This window comes from Grampus griseus (assembly GCF_964374135.1).
Source record: "Grampus griseus genome assembly, chromosome: 13".
Taxonomy (NCBI): domain Eukaryota; kingdom Metazoa; phylum Chordata; class Mammalia; order Artiodactyla; family Delphinidae; genus Grampus; species Grampus griseus.
In genome coordinates, this window is record NC_139007.1 from 78744159 (window position 1) to 78761248 (window position 17090).

Below are 17090 nucleotides of genomic sequence, written 5' to 3' on the forward strand. Positions count from 1 at the left end.
TGGCCTGAGGTCCATGGTAAGTGAAGTTCTCTTTGAATGCCTCATTCTAGGCATGAACCTTACGGGCAACAGTACCCAGGCCAAGGCCCTCCCTCAGGACAGCCAGCATATGGAGGACACCAGCCGGGCCTGTATCCACAGCAGACGGTGAGTTGGCGAGCGGCATGCATCTCTGTGCTTTCTGTTTAAAATTCAAACTCGTACTACTTCTGGACAGTTTTAGGAAGTATAACAAAAATGACATATAACAATCAGGTTATGTTTGTTTTTGCTAAAAAATATTCCTAGGATTTTGAAATCAGAAAATTAGAAATAGCTCTTGAAAATATAACATGTCGTAGGAAGTTAAGGACATTTCATCCTTGTAAATAATAAGCCCAAGTTCAAGTATGGTTTAGACATATGTGTGTTCATTTTAGCACAGAAATTTGTCGATATGTTTTAAAGAGGATATGTAGGGAAAACAACTTAAAATATTACATACTAATAGTGAAAGTTGATTTGTTTTTAAGAGTAAGATATTAATGACCGCCTATTTTCACTTTATAGGATAGGTGTTAGGTTTATGCTGTTTACACAGCGCTGCAGCTCAGAGATGGTGAAGTATGTGAGGTAACCTTGCAGTTATCACGACCAGTGCAGAGGATTGCACAACATGCCATGGCTTTTCAGACACAGGAATTTACTGTTTCTAAACCACTTTTCAGGTCTAAGACCTCTTGTAAAATAGAAGGGATTTTAAACATTTATTTAATTTTATTGGAGCATGTTTCTACAGTGAATTGTATTATCAAACCAACTGATCTTAAACAGTTTTCAAGTAAAGTGAAAGAACGCTAATTAGCATATGAGCATCTCCCTCCCTCCCTCTCATCAGGAGCTTCCCACCCTGATCAAGTGCTGGAACCCCCGGCGTCCCTGGGGAGGAGAGTTAGGAGCAGGGCTGCACCAGCCCTGTCCTCAGAGGCTTTCATGGAGAATGTGACCCACACAAGCTGGAAGTCGGGACGGGGCCATGGAATGTCAGGTGTCAGGGGGCACAGGTCCAGTCTGAAGAGCCAGGTTCTGTGTGGAAGTTTTTCTGTAAAGTTAGGCCCAAGGAATCTGTTTAACCCAGGACCCCTTCGGGCTGGCCCTCAAAGGGCTCAGTCCCTTCCGATGAGGTCTCTCTCTACCTACGGAAGTCACCCTAGTGCATCCCCAAGCCCCTGTTCAGCACTGCCTCTGTGGTGGTCACCAAAACCATACACTCCCCAAATTGCAGCCCTGGAAAATAACCAGGCGAGAAGGCTTCCCCCCCCCCGCCCCCCCGCAGAAAATTTGAAGCACATGAAAACGAACCGCGGAAGCTCCTTCAGAGTACGTGACCTGGTTTATGCAATGCTGAATACAGTGCGTAAAATTGTTAGTCCGTAGATGTTGTGGGAGCTTCCCCTATTCATTTGGAAATGCACATTCCACCAGGTAATAACTGTTCTGCATAATTCAAGTGTGTGATTATACCTGGAAAAGCACATCAGTATGATCTGTCTTTGTGTGAATTTTCAGAATTACAAGCGCCATATGGATGGCGTGTATGGGCCTCCAGCCAAACGCCACGAGGGAGACATGTACAACATGCAGTACGGCAACCAGCAGCAAGAGATGTATAACCAGTACGGAAGTTCCTACTCCGGACCCGACAGGAGGCCCATCCAGGGACAGTACCCGTACCCCTACACCAGGGAGAGGATGCAAGGCCCGGGGCAGATACAGGCACACGGGATCCCACCCCAGATGATGGGCGGCCCAATGCAGTCGTCTTCCAGCGAAGGGCCTCAGCAGAGTATGTGGGCGACACGCAACGATATGCCTTATCCCTACCAGAGCAGGCAAGGCCCCGGCGGCCCTGCACAGACACCTCCTTACCCAGGCATGAACCGCACGGACGACATGATGGTACCTGATCAAAGGATAAACCACGAGAGCCAGTGGCCTTCTCACGTCAGCCAGCGTCAGCCTTACATGTCCTCTTCAGCCTCCATGCAGCCCATCACGCGCCCGCCTCAGTCATCCTACCAGACGCCACCGTCGCTGCCAAATCATATCTCCAGGGCGCCCAGCCCCGCCTCCTTCCAGCGCTCCCTGGAGAGCCGCATGTCTCCCAGCAAGTCCCCCTTCCTCCCCTCCATGAAGATGCAGAAGGTCATGCCCACCGTCCCCACGGCCCAGGTCACGGGGCCGGCCCCCCAGCCACCCCCAGTCAGAAGGGAGATTACCTTTCCTCCTGGCTCTGTGGAAGCGTCACAGCCCGTCTTGAAACAGAGGCGGAAGATTACCTCAAAAGATATTGGTAAGTACTCCCAAGGCTCTGCTCCTGAAGTGAATTCCTGTTGTGATCTAGAACTTTAACTTTAGGTTGGATGTAGTTGCTTAATCTCAAAGGGATGCCATTCTGTGACTACAAACCATCAGGACGTGTTTTTGTGCAGGAGCTACAGTTGGAAGCCGCTCCTATGAGTTAAGCAGTAGTGCCAGAGAAGAGCGAGAGTTAAAATGGCATTTTTACGTGTGAGTGTTATTTGTGTGAGAGGGTAGAGCTCCATGTGAGAGACCAGGGATTCCTCAGTGACTGTGGACTGTGTTTTGGGCTTAAAGATTTGATCTTAACCAAACACTCAATCTCTGCCACGTGTGCCTAATAGAACAGCTGCCAGGCTGATGAAACACTAGGGCGGCCTGAGAAGATTTGACGGCAGGTCACTCCGTAATTTTGGCAACAACATACAGTGAGTTTCCCCAGGAGCTAAACAGAAAACTGACTGTGCTATGTAGATAGATGCGTGATGTGCAGTATGGAACTTCATATGACAGGATACATAGAATTGTTGTAATCCGGGCAGCACTGCTGATAGCGGCCGAGGAACTCTTTCCGTTGAACGCTTATGTCACTTATTCATCCTATTCGGAGCGTTCTGAATACTAAATAGAGATTCGGAGTATCTGGGAGTACCCAGAGTTTTTCTGCATTATTTTTGAAGTACTTTTTAACACAGCAAAGGAAATAATAGGGTTCAGTTGTATAAAAATTTTTTTCCAAAAATCTCAGAATCACTTGGCTTGAAATCAGTTGCAGTGATTAGAAAATTAAAGCTATTAAGGATGTTTTCAATCACTGGACATTAAGGATGTATATGGGGGGTGGGGAGTAAGGAGTTCTACATAGAAAGGGTACTGGAGGCGAGAGAGAGATAGACCCTGAGCACCATGTTACGTATGGAAATATATATGTAAAAATATACGCATGTATTTGTGTGTTTATGTGTGTGTGTATAGACGTTTAAATAAATATATATATATTTAAATTTTAAAAAAATTTCTTAGTCCATGTTATACCAACCTAGGGAAACTTATGTTCCTTATTTTAAAATGAAAGCTTGCCTTTTCTACTGCAAAAGTATTATGTGCCTATCTTAGAAAATTTGAGAACTAGATGGAATTAAAATAAAGTTGGAAACCCACGACCCCCACACGGAAGCTTGCTGTTGGCGTCTGGGCTGCCTGCTGCTGTGGGGAGTTCCGACTGCCGGAACCACGTGCTGCCGCCGGTTTCCTGAGATGGCTTCCCTTGAAATTTCAGGCACATGATGGGCCTCTCCTCCCAGCCCCATCTTTTGACAGATCTTACAGATCTTTTCCCCTTATCGCTCTGGCTCAAGCCAACCTCCTGAAAAACCTGAACCGTCAAAGTGCTAATACTTAGCAGCACGTTGTGTGGGCAGGAGCTCAGACAGAAGACAGCACGGGAGAATGAAGGCTTTGTATCTGAGAAGGTGCTGCTTGGGAATTAAATTCTGCTTATATTCTGCGTATTCACCAGCCTTCGGAAGACGCCACCTTGAGACATTTGTGAACGGAGCAAAAGAAGACAAACGGAAAGGCTCATTCGTGCTTACTCACTCCCACCTCTGTTTAACCTGCGAAGCGAAAAGCTCTTCAACCACAGAAGTTTCTTAGTGCAGCTGTCACCTCCACCTAAGAATCTGAAATGACCACGTTTAACTGTCCCTCAGAACATTTGTTTAAAATCAGTATTTAACTTAACACTCTGCTTCTTTTTCTTTTGTTATTTTCTATTCTTTCGTGCGTAGAGTTAGTATTAATCACATCCTTGTTTTTTCCCCCGTTTTTAGTTACTCCTGAGGCCTGGCGTGTGATGATGTCCCTTAAGTCAGGTCTTCTGGCTGAAAGTACTTGGGCTTTGGACACTATTAATATTCTTCTATATGATGACAGCACTGTCGCTACTTTCAATCTCTCCCAGGTAAGCCAGCAGCAATCCAGCTGAGGACCAAATTAGAATAAGAAAGTGAAGTACTGCCTAATTCTTAAGCTAATGCCTCAGGTAATTAGCACGCACCAGCTAACACTTTTTTTATCATTGCAGCTGTTATAAACCAACATCAGTCAATGTGTATTTGTCTGAGAATTTTGTCTGGAATAATAATTTATTTCAGTCTTTAGTATAAATACACACATACCTGTATTTCTCATAAGCAAATAGTGACCTTGTGTGCACATGTGTGTATGTATATGGAATAGACAATAGTGGTGAAATTAAATTGTTGTTTAGAATGAATATTAGCAGGCCAATGGGAATTAATCCAAATGTAACACAAAGTTATGGCTGTAGTCAGTGTTGGATGAGACATTACCATACAGTAGATAGCAGTGAGACATTACCCTATTTTCCAGGGGGACCTAACATCTTTCTTTTATTAAAAAGAAATGTAAAATTTAAAAAGAATTTTTATATTACAGAAAATGATTAGTATTGGGTTGGCCAGAAGGTTCGTTTGGGGTTTGTCTGTTATGGAAACCCGAACGAACTTTTTGGCCAAACCAATATTACAGAGAAGTCGAGAAAACAGTTTAAGAAACCCCCTTGTACCCATCATTCTGCTGCAATAGTAATGAGGTCATGGCCAAACTTGTTTCTTGGTCCATTCCCTCCCTTCTCTGCCTCCCTCAAGGCTATTTTGAAGCAGTCATTTACAAGCCTACTACTTTAAAAAAAAAAAACAAAAAAAAACCCTCCTTTGTTCTGTTCTAGTCTTCAAGTAGCTTCCAGCATAATAGCTAGAAGAGAGCAAGGGAGCAGAGGATTAGGAAAAAGGCCCAAGAGTCAGCTGGACTACAGACTTTTTAAGAAATATTTAGAAACAAAAATCAGAAAAGGTTATTTTCCCTTCTGTGTATGAACAACTCTGCTTTTGCCGAAAAAAGCCAAAACATCTAATTGCATTGCTTCTCCTGAACTAGGACCAGAATCTTCCACTTCCTCTTTCTTCTCTCATTTAAGTCCTCATTAGAGCCCTGAAAGGCAATTCTTCAGTTGATAGCAAGTATATTAATAAGGTTATAAACATTGCATGAAATCCATTTTAACAGAAAATAAGTATTAAAAGAATATATACTACCTTTGCTAGAGGAATAATTTTTCATCCTTACGCTAGGTGAACTAACTGCTCTTGAGCACACTTTTTCATAACCAGAATTGCGTCAGCAGTTTTCCCTCTTCCCTTGCCCTGGGAAGAAACTAAGCTTTAAGTTGGGGGCGGGGTGGGAGGGGGGCGACATCCAAACCTCCACCTGAAAAATTGTGCCTTCATCCCCTAAAGGCAAGTACTGTCTGGTTGGTCCTTGGGTTTCCTCTTACTTCTTTTTTTTTTTTTTTTTTTTTTTGCGGTACGCGGGCCTCTCACTGTTGTGGCCTCTCCCGTTGCGGAGCACAGGCTCCGGACGCGCAGGCTCAGCGGCCATGGCTCACGGGCCCAGCCGCTCCGCGGCATGTGGGATCTTCCCGGACCGGGCCACGAACCCGTGTCCCCTGCATCGGCAGGCGGACTCTCAACCACTGCGCCACCAGGGAAGCCCTCCTCTTACTTCTTAATAATTGTTTCAAACCCACTTTCAGGAAACTTACAGCAGGATATGAAATTATGGTTGATTTCCATAACATCTGTCATTAAGAAATCCTTGTTCACTTACTTACCCTTTATCATCCCTAAATGCAGCAGCACGGGATTGAGGGAGGGATCAGGCCAGTTGCTAACCATGGAGTATGTTGGTTTTCTTGATATAAACATTTGCTTAAAGGAAACAAAGATGGTTCTCATAGTGGCTTTTGTCTTTCAGCTGGAGTTGTGAATAGCTAAAATACACAAGTGCGTTCTGTGAAACATTCTCATTCATTTATCAGGGACTGAATTGATTTGTGTTTATGAGCTACTACATTGCTGAAATTATCTTCTCCCCCAAATATATGGAGAATGTAAATTAGAATAACCTATGGCACCTAAGACAAAAATAACCATAAAATCCTAGAATAATAATAACCATAAAAATCCAGGCAAGCAAAGTTTTAGATAAATAAGAGGACAGACTCAGTTTGGGTAAATGAGTCTAGAAAATCCACGTTCCCACTCTTCTAGTCATGATTGCATTGTGTCTAAATCAGAAACAAAGGTGCAGAACAGCAGAGCACTCCCTCACTGACAATATCAGAAATGTGAAAATAACAAGGAAGTTTTCATGTTGATACTGTAAGAAGGTAAACAGCAAATAAGAAAGATGGTACATGTTGGTTTGATCAATAATGAAAAATTCAGGAAGATAGTTCTAGCTGACATATGGTTTCTCTTTCCTGGCCTGGCCAAAAAGGAATCAAAACATGAAAATAATCATAGCAAATGCATTGCTAGCTCTCAGGATTTTCACCCACTCAGTCGCACCTGAGGTTATGACATGGTACCTCTTCTCTTTCTCGTCTCTCTAGTTGTCCGGATTTCTCGAACTTTTAGTAGAGTACTTTAGGAAATGCCTGATTGACATTTTTGGGATTCTTATGGAATATGAAGTGGGAGACCCCAGCCAAAAAGCACTTGATCACAATGTGGTAAAGAGAGATGACAGCCAGTCCTTGGCCGACGATTCTGGGAAAGAGGAAGAAGATGCCGAATGTATTGATGAGGAGGAAGACGAGGAGGAGGACGAGGAGGAAGACGGTGGGAAGGCGGAGACTGAGGACAGGAGCAGCATGGCCTTGGCCTCCCCCGATGCCACCGCGGATCCAAAGGAGAAGCCCAGGCAAGCCAGTAAGTTCGACAAGCTGCCAATAAAGATAGTCAAAAAGAACAACCTGTTTGTCGTCGACCGGTCTGACAAGCTGGGCCGTGTTCAGGAGTTCAGCAGTGGACTTCTGCACTGGCAGCTCGGTGGCGGGGACACCACCGAGCACATCCAGACTCACTTTGAGAGCAAGATGGAAATTCCTCCTCGCAGGCGTCCACCTCCCCCTTTAAGCGCCACAGGTAGAAAGAAAGAGCAAGAAGGCAAAGGGGACCCTGAAGAGCAGCAAGAGAAGAGCATCATTGCAACCATTGATGACGTCCTGTCTGCTCGGCCAGGGGCTCTTCCTGAAGACGCAAACCCTGGTACCCAAACCGAAAGCAGTAAGTTTCCCTTTGGAATCCATCAAGCCAAAAGTCACCGCAATATCAAGCTGCTGGAGGACGAGCCGCGGAGCCGGGACGAGGCTCCGCTCTGCACCGTCGCGCACTGGCAGGACTCGCTGGCTAAGCGCTGCATCTGCGTGTCGAATATTGTCCGGAGCTTGTCTTTTGTGCCTGGGAATGACGCTGAAATGTCCAAACATCCAGGCTTGGTGCTGATCTTGGGGAAGCTGATTCTTCTTCACCACGAGCATCCCGAGAGAAAACGAGCGCCGCAGACCTACGAGAAGGAGGAAGACGAGGACAAAGGGGTGGCCTGCAGCAAAGATGAGTGGTGGTGGGACTGCCTCGAGGTCTTAAGGGATAACACGTTGGTCACCTTGGCCAACATTTCTGGGCAGCTAGACTTGTCTGCTTACACGGAAAGCATCTGCTTGCCAATATTGGATGGCTTGCTGCACTGGATGGTGTGCCCGTCAGCAGAGGCACAAGACCCCTTTCCCACTGTGGGACCCAACTCTGTCCTGTCGCCTCAGAGACTTGTGCTGGAGACGCTCTGTAAACTCAGCATCCAGGACAACAATGTGGACCTGATCTTGGCTACGCCTCCATTTAGTCGTCAGGAGAAATTCTATGCCACGTTAGTTAGGTACGTTGGGGATCGCAAAAACCCAGTCTGTCGAGAAATGTCCATGGCGCTTTTATCGAACCTTGCCCAAGGGGACGCGCTGGCTGCAAGGGCCATAGCTGTGCAGAAAGGAAGCATCGGGAACTTGATAAGCTTCCTAGAGGATGGGGTCACGATGGCCCAGTATCAGCAGAGCCAGCATAACCTCATGCACATGCAGCCCCCGCCTCTAGAGCCCCCTAGCGTGGACATGATGTGCAGGGCGGCCAAGGCTCTGCTGGCCATGGCCAGAGTGGACGAGAACCGCTCAGAGTTCCTTCTGCACGAGGGTCGATTGCTGGATATCTCGATATCAGCCGTCCTGAACTCTCTGGTTGCGTCTGTCATCTGTGATGTACTGTTTCAGATTGGGCAGTTATGACATCAGTGAGAAGGCAGCATGTGTGAGTGAAGACTAGAGGCTCCCGTATAACTGGCTGTTTTCTGTTCTTGTTTCTCCAGTGTAGGAAGATGGAAAGAAAATCTTTGCTCCTCTGCCCCATCCACTATTTACCAATTGGGAATTAAAGAGATAATTAATTCGAACAGTTATGAAATTAATATTTGCCATCTGTGTGTATAAGTACATCCTTTTGGGTTTTTTTTTATTTTGTTGGTTTTTTTTTTTAACCAAAGTTGCTGTCTAGTGCATTCAAAGGTCACTTTTTGTTTTTCACCGGTTTTCTTTTTAATGTGCTTTTCCATGTCTTACTGCATTTTTTGGGAAGCGAATTGACTTTAAAGAAAAAAGCTAGGGTAAAAGATGCTAAGATGGGAAAATTTCACCACACTGAGGCAAAAAGGTGAAAAATTATCAATTTCCTAGCTGTGTTATTCTTCAAATAATGAAAAAATTAAAACTGCATCCCATCGCCCAAAGCTCTGTGCAATAGAAACTTCTAGAGATGTAGGTATAGGGGCTCACGGAGGTGTGTCAGTCAGCAGTCAAAGTATGAAATGATACTGGTTTCTCCACAGGAAAATGGTTACATTAGGCTAGGAGCAAAAACAATGTTTCTTTAAGTTAAGATTGAAAACACATACCTGACAACGATCAACAGAAATTGCTTCCTCACCACTACCGTCATGTCTGCTGTCTGTTGTTTGACCTTCCACATGACAGTTCTTCACAATTCCTTTAATCATTTTTTAAATATTTTTTTTACTGCCTATGGGCTGTGATGTATATAGAAGTTGTACATTAAACATACCCTCATTTTTTCTTTTCTTTTTCTTTTCCTTTTTTTTTTTTTTTTTAGTACAGAGTTTTTAGTTTCTTTTTCATGATGTGGTAACTACGAAGTGATGGTAGATTTAAATAATTTTTTATTTTTATTTTATATATTTTTTCATTAGGGCCATATCTCCAAAAAAAAAGAAAAAATACAAAAACAAACAAAAAAAACAAAAAAAAAGAGGGTAATGTACAAGTTTCTGTATGTATAAAGTCATGCTCTATTTCGGGAGAGCAGCTGATCACAATTTGCTTCATGAATCAAGGTGTGGAAATGGTTGCATATGGATTGATTTAGACAATGGTTACCAGTACAGACAAAAAGAAAAAAATACAACTAAAAGGAAGAAACACAACTTCAAAGATTTTTCAGTGAAGAGAATCCACATTTGTATTTCAAGATAATGTAGTTTAAAAAAAAAAGAAAAAAACTTGATGTAAATTCCTCCTTTTCCTCTGGCTTAATGAATATCATTTATTCAGTATAAAATCTTTATATGTTCCACATGTTAAGAATAAATGTACATTAAATCTTGTTAAGCACTGTGATGGGTGTTCTTGAATACTGTTCTAGTTTCCTTAAAGTGGTTTCATAGTAACCAAGTAACAAATAGGGGGAAAACAGCCGTGTACTAACATAGCCCCTCGTTAAGAAACCCTGAGGTCGGGAGGGACCTTTAAGGGTTACCTACTTGAGAGTGGGGAGCAACAGTTTGATTTTCTCAAAGTATTTAGCTAATTAGTCTTTGTTTGAAGCGATCAACTCTAACAACATTGAGGTATGAGAATTTTCAGTGTGCATGGGAGGTGGCTGCCGGCCCTTGAGGTGAGATCCCAGGAGCTCACTGGCCTGCCAGGTTAACACCCTGCCTTTTTCTATCCCCATCTTAATTTCGATCAGAGTTCAATCTATTCCATGTTTCTCTTGTGTGCCTCAAAGTTATTTTGCATTAGTTTACTCCACCGTGTATAATATTTATATTGTGCAATGTTAAAAAGAATATGTTATATTGTATGTGGTGTACATAGTGCAAAGTGATTATTTCTATTTCAGGGCATATTAATATCCTCATATTCCTTCCTACCCGGTGCACAGCAGCTTTTTAATACTTGTCACTTCTAATTTAAACTTTTTCTTCCTGGGTCGTTGACTGCTATTATGTAACAATCAATTTCTTTGAAACGGCTGCAGAGTTCAGCTGTTAGTGGACACCCTTCTGACTCTACCTCTTCGCACCACCTTACAATCTCAGCAGACTCAGAAATTCCAAGTCCATTCGCCAGACCTGTTACCCGGGCGCACATTACTCACGATAATACATGGAAGAGTTAGACGAGAGCGCTCAGTTATCATCAGAGTGTGAAACAGGACTCCAGTGTTACAAGACAACATTTTTTCTGCAAGCGTTCTCATCATCTGGCAACTCCCACATTACTCAGTCTTCTTATATAATAAGGCAGCCAAATATATGTTGAATTTAAAACCCATTTATAATTCTACTTTAAATACATCTGCTTGCTAAGAACAGATTCTAGTGCTCCAACCTTCAAATATGGAGACTTGTAAGAGGGAATTCAATATTATTCTAATTTCTCTCTTACAGAGTATGAATAAAAGGTATACACAAACTTGGAAGTTTGTCAATCAAAAGAGTAAAATCATTACAAAAGACTGTTGTTGTCATGGTTGTTATCGATACCTAGAGTCTGAGCAAAAAGATTTTACATACGATACACAGCATAATCTCTATAATAATCCAGGAAGATTTTAGCATCCTTTCTACATTTTCACCCCAGAATGAAGACTACAGAAGCCCATGAAGAACTTACAACCTGCCTGAGATCATCTTGCCTACAAACTGAGTTATTGCTTTGTCCTAAAAATGAGTTGGTTTTTTTTTTCCTATGAGGCTTTTCAGAAATTTACAGGATGCCCATACTTTAAATGTGTACCAAAAAAAAAAAAAAAAAAAGATTAAAATAAAGGTGCAAAGAAAGTTTAGTATTTTGGAATGGTGCTATAAAGTTGAATCTGTTGGTATTTGAGTGAATTCTTTAATGTCACATAAGATATTACTGGGTGGCATGTGTGCAGAAATAACTATTCAAATGTTTTGTTTGAGATTGGGAATGATATAGAATCAGTTTTTATTGGTGAATGTGGCCTATTCAAAAACTAGTTAGGCAGTTTTTGTAAAGTTATAATGGAGAACGATTCTTTTAAGGGGGTATGAGCAGTTTGGTGATAAAGAATGTAAGCTATTAACTACCTCTTTTACGAAAAGAAAATGGCTTTAGCCCTGAAATCATCCATTTAAAACCTGCTGGAAATATTTCATTTTTTATCAAACACCATGTACAGATTCCCATATCTGTTCACCTGCAAGGAAGCAAAGAAAGTATTATAAATGAGCCAAAGTGACAATTCAAACAGCCCATTTTCTTGCTGAGTTTTGTTTCACTTCTTTATCTGGGGAGCTGAGCGCAGCTGCCTGATACGCCCGCACTCTGCCATCCCGTCAGCTCTCTTGGAGAACCTCAGAGTCAAATGAGCTTTTAAAAATGCCAGTACATGGTGATAGTATATAACCTGCTAAGATGTCACGTTATTCATTAATTCAGCAGAAATGCACTGACCACATGCTGCGTGCCAAGCTCTGTTGTTCTAGGTGCTGAAGGGTCATTCATGAGCCAAGACCCTGATTCAGTTATGTTCTGGTCGTTCTTGTCAGACAATTACAGAAATAAACTCATCTTCCAAATACAGCTTTTATGCATTGAGAACACTGAGTACATTTTGTTGACTAAGAAGTGAAGCGAGGATCTAGCTGTGGGAATTGGGGTCTGGTATAAGAAGAGTTCTGGACTAAAATCAGAACTCAGTCAACTCTCAGCTGGGGCCTGACCCACATGCTTGTGAGCTCTAGAAAACGCAGTGGGACAGCCGGTCTCTGAGGCCCCTTCCAGCCCTACAGTGTGACTCTAAAGTGTCTGGTTCCCTTCCTGATTCTCTGCACACGAGGGTGCTTGTACGTTCCCAAGTGGAGGGGAAAAAGCCAGAGTCAGTAGCCTGGCACCCAGTGATCCCAGCTTACGTGATCAGCCCTTGGAAGTTCAGGAATTGACTAAAACTATACAAGAAGACCTTATTTAAGGGCTTTTTTGTTCTTAAGTTCCACAAACCGCCACACGCGCCCATGCGCATCTCCAGTCACTGTGTTTCATGCTTCTATCGGCTGATTTCCAGTCGTACGTTTGTTTTAATGATGATCCAAGTCGTGCAATCCCCTCAAATGCCAAAGTCAAGTTAATTCACTTGGGATTTAAATATATGAAACCCTGAGGGGAAGGTGGGGGAAGAACATCCAATGTGTCCCAAAGTATGAGACTCATTTTTCTTCCTGAATCTGATTTCAAGGACTTTTTCAAGTTTTACCCCAGCTTTTTCTAAAGTATATTCTAAGAAGCAGAGGAGATCTAAAAAAAAAAAAAAAAAACACTCCTCACATGTTCCCCTCTTGGCCATCTATAATCTATAGTATCACGTTAAAGACTGAGAAATCCTACAAAAAAGAAATCTGTTTACCCCAAGTACTGAATATTTCCTGACTTAACCAACCTTGGACATTTTGTTTTTTAATCCATATACACGTGCTGCAGAGCTCTGGGAAATCACTGCATCAGCCGAGGATCATGCTTGACTTCTAAACATCCATGTTCCTTGCTTATCCTCAGTGTATTCTTATTTCTTAAACTGAAGCTGAGATGTCCTCACTGAAGGAGACGTCACGGAATCTTCTCTTGCTTCTCCGTGACCTTCAGCAAGGTACTTAGATTCTTTGAAACTCACTTCCTCACCTGTAATGTGGGTGTAACACCTACCTCAAGATTGGTGAGGATTAAATTAGATAATTGTATAAAGGGCTTGTAACCTAAGCGATTACCATATATGAATCCCAAACATACATACACACTTTCCGTTTGGTGAGTGCCCGAAAGCGTATTTCACATAATTTAAAAATCTGGTCTAAGAATCTTTCCATTTTCATAGTCGCACAGTTTGTGTGACTTGTTTGTTTGGTTTTGGTTTTCTAGTAAAAGCCGTAAAAGCTTAGCCTATTGATTGGCTGTGTTTAGTGCCAAGGGGGATTCTGCATAATTTCTCTACTGAATGTCAGTTTTGGCTGTCAGATATCCAGAGGTGGTAGGAGACCTCACCTTTCATTCTGCAGGCCTGGGGAAGAAGCACATCTCTGGAATACAGTGCAGTCATGCAGTAAACTTGTCCTGTCCTGTCCTTCTAAAAAAAAAAGAAAAGTGGCTCATAACATATTTCAGGGGTCAAATACCACAGGTGGCCGATCACAGTGTTTTCTTTGCTATTCCTTTTCGTCTGATATGCACAGCAGAGAGCTTCCCTAGAGAAAAAGGACTGCAGTCTTCACACTTAGCTGGAGATGGGCCGTATATCTGTGGGATATAGAAGTGGAATTAAGGGTGTTCTTCATTTCCGTGTAAGCTTAAGGTCAGGTAAATAAATGAAGCCTGAGCTTTGATCTTCTGCATAAATTTGGTATTTAGCTGGCCCTGGATCTGTATGTTCAACAAACTAGATTTTCCCAAAGACTTATGGAACCTAAACTTGGATTCAGCTCCTTGAAGATATCCTTGTCCAAACAAAAGCGATTCCTTCAGGCAAGAACCAGCAGCATTTATAACACTGCTTACTGGTAAGTGGTAATTACTTCACATTTGGATGTTTTTTGCACTTGAAAGAATTTCACAGCTATTAGTTGTTCTTTATAGAAGCCTTAGTATAGAACATTATAACATCCGTTCTCGCAGAACAGAATCAGAGGCTGACACACAAAGTAGTTGGAACAAAACCGTTCCAAGGATGTATATTTGCCTCAAGAATGTTTTCAGCTTTATGCCACATCCAGAGGAGACACGGACTTTTAAAACAGAAGCCATGAAGTATGTTAGCCACAGATTGAAGCAGGGGGATGGGGGTGTCTTTTGTAAAGTCTCATGACCAAGACACAATGTCATATGCTCACTTTACATCTGTGCCTCTGTTCAAGGGAACACAGTCTAAATTCAAACCCAGATCAGCAACTTCTGGGCAACGCTCTGTCCTTCTATGACAGGTCCTTTCAACAGCCTCTCTCTGCTGTCATCTTCATAGTCCTCAAGAGCTTCATCTGTATGTTTTGTGTTGAGATACAAACATAATTATCACCCACTCCCTGGTGTAAGCTACCCATGTTACAGGTCTCAGTCCTCCAAGCCTGCCTTGGGCCTCCCTTCTCACCTCCAAGGTTGTGTGAACTCCTGTTAGAAACTCAGGATTACGTCCCTACTGGACACAAGATACTCTGCCAAGGACAGATTCCCAAGACATGCCAGATTTTCAAATACATCATAACACTTGGAATGTAAATTTCCTCAAAAGTACTGCTGGGCCCATGGGCTTTTCATAGATGATACTTTATGAGAAATTAGAATGAACCAAACCCCAGGTGGCTTTAAATCGAAATCCACAGTCATCCAGGGAATGGGCCTGTCCAGTAGGAACTGGCACAACATTCAGCTTTGTGGTTTCTTAGGTTGGCTGGGGTCTGTTGGAGTTTTCTACCAATCAGTGACCTTTTTGGTGCCCCTGCCAGACAACATTGAGGGTTTTAATTTCATAATATTTTTTTCTTTCCTGTCTGACTTTTCAGTCACTTGTTGTGACTCAAAAGAGGACACCTGAGGAATGAAAAGTGACAAGGGACATATGGGGAGGACACCAGTTGCTTATGTTTGGATCATAGCTTTAAAAATGCTGGTCTAATACAAGCAGTTATTTGTTCCCAAGGGGAGGAAAAATGACATGACATCTTCTGCACATTTAAGATGAATACACTTTTAGCATGATAAAAAATTTACCCATAAGTGCAATGCTTGTTTTGTTGGTTCAGTGTATTTTTCACCAAATGGTGTGAACATATGGCCAGTACTTCTCTTGGCCATAAGATCTGAAGGGAGAAGACTCCTGATGGCGAGGAGCCATGGTGATTTATCGAGATGAGTTTCAATTCCAAAGGGGAGCTTGGAGTGAAGGCCTCTCTCAGCCAACTCTTGATGTGCAATCCCCTCTGCCCACATTTAACATTTGATGTCTGCTTTGGTGGGTAACAGATCGGAATGCATCTGGAAAAAGAAGGGTTTTGTTAATTAGTGGAATTGCATCTTGGTGGGCCTTGTTTTTGGAAATTAAATTCGATATTAGTTTGGGGGCTCAGAGTACTGAGCAATCAAATCTTGATACAGACTGGCATCTGCCACGCACCCAGAATCTGTCTTTAAGGGCCGATGTTAAATAGTGAGATTCCTAAGTGCCTGTAGATCGTTTTTGAGTTCTCGTGCTTGTCCAGGGAATTGAACTTTCGTTTTTGGAGAACACTCTCAAAGCCTCCTGCCTGGCTTCCTTTATGGAGGTGGAGGTGAGAAGTCTGTTTACTCTGTTCTCAAAAGCATATAGGAAACCGAGCTTTGGTGCAGCCCTGCCAGGGGATTTCACAGGGCTCCCATCATCCTCGGGAGAGGCCTGCCTTCCCAGCTCGGCTGCTGACGAGCTCCCCACGCCCTCCAGCCCTCCTCACCTCCAGGACGGAGGGCTTCTGACCCTCCCACCCTGCAAGGGCACGGGGGTGGACACAACCCAGCCCAGTACTTGCCAGGGGGGAGACAGAGCCAGCCATGTGCTGCCTCAGGCCCGGCGGGTCTTCCCAAAGAGCAGGGTTCCTTGTGTTCTGCCGCAGCCCGGTCTGAATTTGCCTACCTCCATGCCTCTGCCATTCCCTTCAGCATAACGTAGTGGGCAAAGCCTGAGCCTGCCATCTAGCACATATTAGGCATTTAATAATCATAGCGCTTTCTCGTTGCATCACGTGCCTAAAGGGGGCCACAAGTTAGCAAGTAAGAACCATTCAGTGTGATGTGTGTTGCAGAGTCACGGGCAGAGGATACAGCAGAAGAACCCAGCCGGGCTTGGAGCCAGCAACCTGAGGCGGCTTCCTGTAGGAAAATGCTTGAGTTGGAGCAGGGCTAAGAAAAGGTGTTCTTTTCCAGGCAGAGGGCTCATCATATAGGAAAGAGTCATGAAAGATCCCTGGGCATTCTGGGACCTAAAAGAAATCCAATATTGTTCAACTGCAGGTTTTGAAGAGACCTGAGAGAGAGGAGGGGTGGGAGTGCCGCGGATGAGACTGGAGAGGCAAGCGAGTACAGGACCACGAGAGCCCTGCATCCCCCTGAGAAAGCTGGCCTTAATGGGCTGCGGAAAGACTTAAAACTCGGGAACAGTGTAATGAGAGCCTCAGCTTAGAATCTGAGACCGGTGGGTGAAAACCACGAGGGGTTTTGCAGTATTCCAGCAAGGAATGCTGAGGGCTGGGTGAGAGCAGCTCCAGGAAACTAATGCAGGGGCTTCTTGAGTTTGTGGTGCTTATGGAACATGCTAGGGTGGCTAGTCAGTGGGCAGTTGCACATGAGGTCTGGAAGCCAGCGCCTGAGTAGAGGCTGGAGTGAAGGTGTGTGGGTGTCATCTGCATAGAAGGGGAGAGTGTGCTGACTGGGAAGACGTGAGGGCCGGGCTCAGGATTCAGAACGAGAGCGTTGAAGGGAGAAACTGGGGAGGAAGAGGAGA

The 17090-nt window shown here is 43.6% G+C and overlaps 1 protein-coding gene across 8 annotated transcripts in view; it reads left to right on the forward strand.

Annotated features, from left to right (window-relative positions):
• The window catches only part of ARID1B (AT-rich interaction domain 1B), a 411849-nt gene extending 401920 nt beyond the window's left edge, over positions 1 to 9929 (forward strand). For all 8 annotated transcript variants that reach the window (XM_082668765.1, XM_082668758.1, XM_082668762.1 and 5 more), the window contains 4 exons: positions 51 to 147; positions 1549 to 2332; positions 4173 to 4303; positions 6818 to 9929. In XM_082668765.1, the coding sequence (XP_082524891.1) occupies positions 51 to 147; positions 1549 to 2332; positions 4173 to 4303; positions 6818 to 8542 (2737 nt within the window). In that variant the 3' untranslated portion in view covers positions 8543 to 9929. The remainder of the gene's footprint in view (positions 1 to 50; positions 148 to 1548; positions 2333 to 4172; positions 4304 to 6817) is intronic.
• The last annotated feature ends 7161 nt before the right edge of the window (positions 9930 to 17090 follow it).